At 36.0% G+C, this 8,693-nt stretch overlaps 1 protein-coding gene across 2 annotated transcripts in view; it reads left to right on the top strand.

Annotated features, from left to right (window-relative positions):
• gripap1 (GRIP1 associated protein 1) overlaps nucleotides 1–8,693 on the top strand; it is a 63,247-nt gene that overhangs the window by 2,887 nt on the left and 51,667 nt on the right. For both annotated transcript variants that reach the window (XM_016440123.1, XM_016440122.1), the window contains exons 3-12: nucleotides 631–692; nucleotides 1,685–1,711; nucleotides 1,851–1,958; nucleotides 2,685–2,835; nucleotides 2,944–3,080; nucleotides 4,635–4,683; nucleotides 4,896–4,966; nucleotides 5,419–5,466; nucleotides 5,544–5,575; nucleotides 7,572–7,619. In XM_016440123.1, coding sequence (XP_016295609.1) covers nucleotides 631–692; nucleotides 1,685–1,711; nucleotides 1,851–1,958; nucleotides 2,685–2,835; nucleotides 2,944–3,080; nucleotides 4,635–4,683; nucleotides 4,896–4,966; nucleotides 5,419–5,466; nucleotides 5,544–5,575; nucleotides 7,572–7,619 — 733 coding nt within the window. The remainder of the gene's footprint in view (nucleotides 1–630; nucleotides 693–1,684; nucleotides 1,712–1,850; nucleotides 1,959–2,684; nucleotides 2,836–2,943; nucleotides 3,081–4,634; nucleotides 4,684–4,895; nucleotides 4,967–5,418; nucleotides 5,467–5,543; nucleotides 5,576–7,571; nucleotides 7,620–8,693) is intronic.

Raw genomic sequence — 8,693 nt, 5'->3', positions numbered from 1 at the left:
AAAATTTAAAAAAAAAAAAAACTTTTTCACGATATTCAAATTTTTTGAGATGCACCTGTATATAAATTCAGACATTTTAAGATGATGTTTCATTTTCAGAATTATTTTTTATTGAAATTTGATTATTTATATATTAATATTTTGTCCCTGATTAATTTTATGTGCAGTTCCTGGATCCATGTACTAAGTGGAATTATGGAATAATAATATAACAGAATTCCAGAATTATTTAATGAACTTTGACAGTTATGAAATGCAAAAACAAAATAAGAACTGCAAAGTGTATGAAAACTTTTCAGCGCTAGCCTACTTATTGTTTACAGTTATGAAATCTCCTTATTGGTCAGTAAAGGTAGATGTTATATTAACCAACTCAGCATCTTAAGACCTTATAAATGACTTGGCAATCCTACCCTTTATCAGTGAACTTTTTGAGAAAACTCTAATTTCAAGTATGCAGGCTATTATGTTGACTTGTATTATTTTATATAGTCCTGCTAATTATTAACAATATGCACTAGCAGTTTCGGCTTGTGCAGCTGTTTGTCAAAAGTCATAAATGCATGTATTTGTGTATCATTGCATAAAGTGAGTTTAGTGTTTTGTAACTTTATTTATTCTGTGTTACAGAGCTCAACAGTGTCCGTCAGAAGACCTCAAACCTGGAGAAAGACTATGTCAAAGCGCAGAAGGTAGTGGCTTTCCTTGGTTTTTCAGCAGGTCATTGCCATGAGATAGAGGTCAAGCTTTACTGCTGGCCTTGTGAATTTGCTTTGTGTGCTGTTTTCATGCCTTCTGTTTTAATGGGCTGGGAGTAATTGACTGTTCTGGTCTGTTCCATTTTTTTTCTCCTAGTGTTTCTTTTTCTTACTTTCCTACAGTGAACTAGACAGTTTGCATGCATGGCCACTAGTCTTGCACTGGTCATGTTGTAAGACAATGTAATACATTGTGTCCGTGACTCAGCATTGCCAAACCACTCAGAAGTCTGTATGAATTGGCACTGTGAAGCAGTTTGCTAAAAGTAGTTCTGTTTGGTCATACCAGTTTTGCACAGTTCATCTTTAAAGCAATAGTTCAAAAATTTACATTTGCTAAAAAAAAATGTACTCACCCTCAGGCCATCTAAGATGTAGATGAGCTTGTTTGTTCATCAGAACAGATTTGGAGAGATTTATCATTACATCACTTACTCATCAGTGGATCCTCTGCAGTGAATGGGTGCCGTCAGAATGAGAGTCCAAACAGCTGATAAAAACATCAAAATAATCCACACAAATCCAGTCCATTAATTAATGTCTCAAGAAGTGAAAAGCTGTGTGTTTGTAAGAAACAAATCCATCATAAAGATGTTTGTAACTTAAAACTGTTGGTAATATTATATTAATTAATATTTTGATGTGAGAGGACAATAGGGGATGGGCATTTTTGCTGGAGGAAGCGGACTGGAGTTGTGTGGATTACTTGTGGATTATTGCGATGTTTTTAGCATCTTTTAGGACTCTCGTTCTGACGGCACCCATTCACTGCAGAGGATTAATTTGTGAGCAAGTGATTTAATGCTAAATTATTCCAAATCTGTTCTGATGAAGAAACAAAATCTGTTGGTGGTATTTTACGATTGATTCTATTTTAGTTAACAATTTAGTTCAGATAATGTTTTCTTTTTCATTTTCATCCTCAGGCTTTGAACAAGAGCAAGAAAGCACAGGTGAGATTTCTCCTTATATTAGTGTTTGTTTTTTTCTAACATTAATTGCTATTAATACAAATGTAATGATATGATATCCTGAGTGGTATGGGAAAAATCTCTGTCTGGTAACCATGCTGTATTATTCTCTCACATTCAGGAGGTAGATGCCTTACTCAGTGAGAATAAAATGCTTCAGGGCAAGTTACACAGTCAGGAAGATGACTTCAGACTGCAGAACAGCACCCTCATGCAAGAGCTGTCCAAGGTGCTGAGCACACACACAATATTTAACCCGTCATGACCATGAGCATGTGAACTCAGTCACTTTATGCACAAGTATACTAGAAATCAAAAGGCATACAGTTTCTATGCAAGAATCAATATACACTAAAGTTGAAAACTTTTGGATCAATACAATTTTGTGATGTTTTTGCAAGATGCATTTTGTGCTCACCAAGACTGCATTTAAAAAAAAAAATAAAAAATACAGTAAAAACCGTAATATTTTGAAATATATTTTTTTACAATTTTAACTGTTTTCTATTTGAATATATTTTAAAATGTGATATATTCTTGTAATGACAGCTGAATTTTCAGTAGCCATTACTCCAGTCTCCAGCATCACTCAATCCTTCAGAAATCATTTGAATATTTTAAAATAGTAGTTTTAAAATATTGAATAGAAAGTTCAGTAGGACAGCATTTATTTGAAATAGAAACATTATATTATAAATGTCTTTTATGTCACTTTAGCAATTTAATGTGTTCTTCTTGAATAAACATACATTTAAAAAAAAAAAAATAATAATAAAATCTTACCTCAAGCTTTTGAACAGTACTGTAAGTGCTAGAACAAAAGTTGCACATTACAGATGATGTCATTTTTTGTTGAACACAAAGACAGTACACGCCTTTGTGCCCATTATATGTGTCACACCAGAATCAAATGAGTTTTTACATTATTTTTCTGATGTTTTGCCCTATGTTTTAGTTATGTTCCCAGATCGAGCAGTTAGAATTAGAGAATCGGAGACTGAGGGAGGGTCAAGGGCTGGAAGTCTCCAGCCCTGCCTCTGGTCCAGTGGATGCTGAACTCCTCCGTCTGCAGGCTGAAAACTCCGCCCTGCAGAAGAAATTAAAAGGTGAGAGAAGCTTATCCATATAGTCCTGATCTATTTTTCCTTACAAACAATTTAGTCTAAGAATTCAGAAGTGAGCTTGATTATAGTATTCTCTGGGCATCTATACAGCTCTTCAAGAATGTGCAGATGTTAATGATGGAAAAGCAGCACTCATCGATGGATCGGCCGGCACTAATGGTGTCCAATCAGATGCCAGTGGTCATAGTGATGACCCTTCGGCCCCAGGAAATGATCAGATTGATCAGGTAACAGATAATGGGTTTCAGTCTCACCAGGGTTGGGTTGCTGTATCATACAGTGGAGATTCAGAGTGAAAAAACCAATGTAATGAAATGACTGCAGCTTCTGCTGGTATAATAATTACACCATGTGCAGGAATACCAGAACTCTCAGATGACAATCGATGAAGCCATCTATACTGCAATCGAGTGTGATTGTCATGCATCTCCTGGTGTATGTGTTTGGTGAACAGTTGGACTTTCTAAAAATACCAATTTCAGTCAATGTAAACAAGTTAGTTTACTCAGACAGAGTATCCTAACAGTAGAGTTTCAGAGTAAATCAATTATTCAGCTACGCAGTGCTGCACTCTTTATTACGAGGAGTTTGCTGGAGTTCTCAGAGGTCATGTTTAATGCAGGGGTTACAGCTGCTGGATGAACTGTCGCCAGACACAGCAGAGACACCACCATCAGCTTTTTCTGTGAGATCAGCCCAGTAAAGGGAATATAAGGACAGTGAACTGGAGTCTAGTGTTTGACTAACACACCCCATTCATTAGCATTACCAAATTTGATAAAATGATGGCTGCAGCTAATGGGTTATTCTTTATATAGTTTGTCACTTTTTTTTTTTTAACATTCCCAATACCATAATATGTGCAATTTCTTGAAATTGAAACAGAATATCCAGCAGTAAATAATGTAGAATGGGACTTGATTTTATCCTGATTGGATGATAAAAAAAAAGTAGGTTATGATGTTAGTGGTTAATATTATTTCCCAGCCTGATGTACTTGCCTTAAAGGGTTAGTTCACCCAAAAATTAAAATTTTAATATATATTGATATTTTTCTTACAAAAATGCATCGATTTGCTACAGGAGGCCTTTGTTCACCCCCGGAGCCGTGTGAGACACTTTTTTTTTTTTTACGAATGGGCGCATTTTATTGAACTGCTTTTGGACTGATGCATGCAACACCTGCTGAGTGCCATGAAACAGCTTGAAAGATCAAAGACAATTTTTAATATAACTCCGACTGGATTCGTCTGAAAGAAGAAAGTCATATACACCTAGGATGACTTGAGGGTGAATAATTTATGGGCTAATTTTTATTTTTGGGTGAACTAACCCTTTAAGTCAGCAGAAAATCTGTTTTAAGGGTCCGTGCATCTTGAGATGATTTTTTTCCAACAACTTTTAACTTTGCACAGCATTCTAAAAATGCAACATAGATGTGCATAAGATGTGACACGCAAACGCAATAGTCTAGTGAGAAAGTCTAATAAAACATTAAGAAAACTTTAGAATAACTTGCACTTATGAATCATTCACAACAAGTCCAGGAACATTTATTAATGATGTAAATGGGGTTGATTTGTTTCCATATACATAGTCAGCTTTCATAAATTGCTTTCCTTTCAACATCCACTAATTTCTGTATTTACTGGGGTTTTATATATATATATATATATATATATATGGAGCCGCTTTGTAGAAACCAAACCTGCTGTTAAAAGCTTTTGTGAAAAAGAGTTTTGTTCATTTGTGTTTTTTTTGTCTCCGGCTGTGTTCTCTAGGCCGAAGTGCAAAGCGTCAAACCGGAACAGCGAGATAATGAACTGAGCGGTGAGTACATCTTTCTGACAACTTCCTTTTAAAGTTGTGACCTTATCAAACTCACTGAGGAGTTAACGGAGTAGAACCAGGGAAGGTTTTGTTCTGGATCTTCGAATAGCAGCACAATGGTTTGACTTTGACTGAGCATCAGTTGAACACTTCTCAAACTCAAGATATTGTAGAGGTCGTGCGCATTAATATCTGTTAACGCTGGGTTTCAGAGGTGGCATTAAAGCTTCAAACGGAAATGGAGGAGAAATGCTTACTGAGGGAACAACTCCAGACACTAGAGGTAAAAACATCAGTTTTGCCCTCTAAATACCCAGGACAGCAGGAAACAGACAAAAGGACAAAATGCTAGGATTCATTTTGCTGATGAGTGTGCATTTTTACCCGCGCCATGGGTGCTAATTTTGGACACCTTCATGCTCACCTTGCTCCAGAGAATACTTTCATATCTATGATTAAACTGGCATTTTGCAGGTTTAAATATTTGTAATGTTTTCTAGGGTTGATAGATAATTTGCTTATTAAAAATAAAAATTTTTAATTTTGTCGTACATTTTTGTATTTTCAATTGCTACATTAAATATTGTATTTTCAGTTAATTTATCTTTTAGTTTGATTCTGATTGATTCACTTTTTCAAATACCAGATTGTATATTTTTTATTGTTATGTTTATTCATATTTTAACCCAATACAAAAAACTTTTCTTGTTGTAATGTATTTATTTTCATTTTCAGATGTCCAAGCAGGCAGAAATCACAAAACTACAAGAAGAACATGCTAAAGTAAGTGTCACGTGTTTTTCAGCATGTGTGCTCAATGATAAAAATGCCAGTGGTAATGCCATGTTTTTTTTTTTTAGTTGTCTGATAAGTTGAAGAAAAAACAAGAGAGGTAAGTTGCTTTTATGCTTTTTTTATATTATATGTTCAAGCTCTTTGATATTACGGGGATAGTTAACTTAAAAATGAAAATTAAGTAATTATTTACTCACCCTGGTGTTCTAATGACCTTATTTCTTTTTCAGACCACAAAATGAGAACTAAAAAACACATCCTGCTTGCTTACAGCCATTGAATCGCAATGAATAGCGACCAGCTTCAAGCAGAAAAAGAAGCAAAAGTATCACAGAGTGGTCCCATTTGACCTATGCCATATTTTCCAAGTGTTTTGGAGGCATATGATAAGGCTGTTATATATTTTTTTTAAGCTATTATTTAGTGAAAATACTGATCTTGGTCATTGGTCTGCTGTGTACAACTGTGAGCTCATGAGAACAAATCCAGAACACTAAAGAAATATTCACCTCAGAGAAGAAAGTATCTGCATAATTTTTATAGGAGCTGTGCGTTTCATTTTGATTAACCTAATGCTGCGCTGGTGGGCTTTTGCTGAAATAAACTTCTGCATTAATACAGTCTCATGAACGCACAGTCTCACACAGAAAGACCAATGGCCAAGGTCAGGACTTTCGCTAAATAATAGTTTAAATTTCAGTTCTATTCATTTTGTCAACACTATCGTTAGCCCTCAGAGGACTTGGATAAGCGAGTTGATTAGGATCATTCTATGATACTTTTGAATATTTTTCTTTAAGGCTTGAGGCTAGTTGCTGTTCACTGGACAAGTGCAAACAGGCCTTTTTTGCATTTATCCTTTCATGGTCTGAAAAAGAAAGAAGGTCATAAGGCATTAGAACAACACCAGGGTATTGTTTCATTTATCGGTGAACTGTCCAGTTGAAGTGCATATACTTTTCACCCAACGTAGTATGAAACTTTTCAGTAACACTTTAGTATAGGGACCAATTCTCACTGTTAACTAGTTACTTATTAGTATACCTATTATTAAAATATTGGCTGTTTATTAGTACTTATAAAGCATATGACCATATTCTACATCCCTAATCCTACTCAATACCTAAATTTAACAACTACCTTGCTTACTATTAATGAGCAGCAAATTAGGACTTTGAGGCAAAGTCGTAGTCAATGGTTTGTTAATAACAAGAATTGGACCTTAAAATAAAGTGTGAACAATTTTTCTTTATGGCCCAACATTAACTTATTCAATTCAGAGACACGCATGCCTATTTTCAGTTGTCAAAATATTTGTTTATTTAGATTTTCACCTTATTTTTATGGTACTTTTCATTTCCTAAAGGTGCACTCAGTTTTTGGTTTACGCTGTGTATGTTGTGCTAGCCAACGTGACAGTTGACATGATCTAGTGACATGAGCACAGCAAAAGACAAGCTGTGGCAGAAATGTGCTATTCATAGCAAAGTCAGCCATGTGAGTGTGCATCAGCTTACACTTAGTTTTTAAAAGAAATATTAGTTTCTTTAGGGGTAAAGAAAACTTCATGGGAGATAACTGAGTGCACCTTTAAACCTGTGCAAGACTACAGCTTGCAGTGATAAATTGAGGAAGACGGTGATGGAGTGATTTCACACAAAACCTGCTGAAATATGGAAAAATGAAAGTTAAAGACAGTATTAATGGACGATGTTACATTTGAACACATTTACCTCCTCAAGCACAAGATAAATTACTTTAAATCCTCCATTTAACTCGAGTCCTCTTTCTCTGCACAGTGGCTCTCAGCCAATCAGAACTCTCAGTGTGATTACATCACCCCTTAGTGTTCCCTTCTAGGTGCCGTGGTAACTCAGCTGTGGCTTAGCCACAGTCTCCGTTTCAGAGTAATGAGTCTGAACGTGAACTTGTTGTGCTGGCACTCACTGTAGACTGCTGTATCAGCACAGACTGCCTCCGATCCGCATCCCTCTGGTCAACACGGGCCTGTTTTCCCTGATCAGGAGATGCTGCCTGTTATTTATCACTGCTGTATGGGGTTTTTTTTAGGGCTCTTTATGCTTCTCTTACAGCTTCCAGCGGCTACAAGTTGAAAAGGAAGCACTTTACAATGACAGCAGGTGAGAAGGACAAACCCAGCAGAGCAGTTATTTTGTGATAAACCTCAACAGGGAGTTTTTAGCAGCCTGGGTTCTCGAAATGTATTTCCCATTTATTTTCTCAATGGAGAGATATAAGGCTTGAACCTGAAGATAAATAGCAATTTTTAACATTTCATTCAAAATGAAAAACAAAGCAAACAAACTACTTGCCTATAAACCTGATTGGTGGATTTTGAATCAGGACTGTGGATGGCCTTCTGTCTTCAGGGCACTAAATTGAGGAGTGTATGATACCTCTGAATGTTGCAAATTTCAGTGGCAATTTGCTAAAACTGAGCCGCTTTGGATAAAGCATTGCAAAATAAATAAATGTAAATCCAACTCTTTCTGCACTCTCAGAACGGATCATACATGTTTGTATCCTTTAAAGGAGTAGTCCACTCAAAAATACCTCAGCTCACCCTTAGGTCATACGAGATGAAGATGAGTTTGTTTCTTCGTTAGAACAGATTCGGAGAAATGTAGCATTACATCACTTGCTCACCAGTGGATCCTCTGCAGTGAATGGGTGCCGTCAGAATGAGAGTCCAAACAGCTGTTTAAAACATCGCAATAATCCACACAACTCCAGTCCATCAATTAACATCTCGTGAAGTGAAAAGCTGAGTGTTTGTAAGTAACAAATCCATCATTAAGGTGTTTTAACTTTAAACTACCATTTCTGGCCAAAATACGATTCTGACGGCACCCATTCACTGCAGAGGATCCATTGGTGAGCAAGCGAATAATGCTAAATTTCTTCAAATCTGTTCCGATGAAGAAACTCATCTACATCTGCGATGGCCTGAGGGTATTTTTGGTCAGTTTTCATTTTTGGGTGAACTATTCTTTGAAGCACATTCAATTAAAAAAATGCACCTGAAATCACTGTTATGGCTTCTGTACGTACAAACATAATTTATAACTCACGGTTAGTTTGTCTTATTTTTCTGTGAAGTTTTTAATGCCATTTTACTTCTGGAACCCATCTCCATCTCTATATTACATGTGTTCCCATGATGTCATTTACACTCCCCCGTAATGTTTTTCCTG

The sequence above is a fragment of the Sinocyclocheilus anshuiensis genome, unplaced genomic scaffold (genome assembly GCF_001515605.1).
Source record: "Sinocyclocheilus anshuiensis isolate Anshui unplaced genomic scaffold, SAMN03320099.WGS_v1.1 scaffold71, whole genome shotgun sequence".
NCBI lineage: Eukaryota > Metazoa > Chordata > Actinopteri > Cypriniformes > Cyprinidae > Sinocyclocheilus > Sinocyclocheilus anshuiensis.
This window is presented reverse-complemented; position numbering and strand designations above follow the sequence as displayed.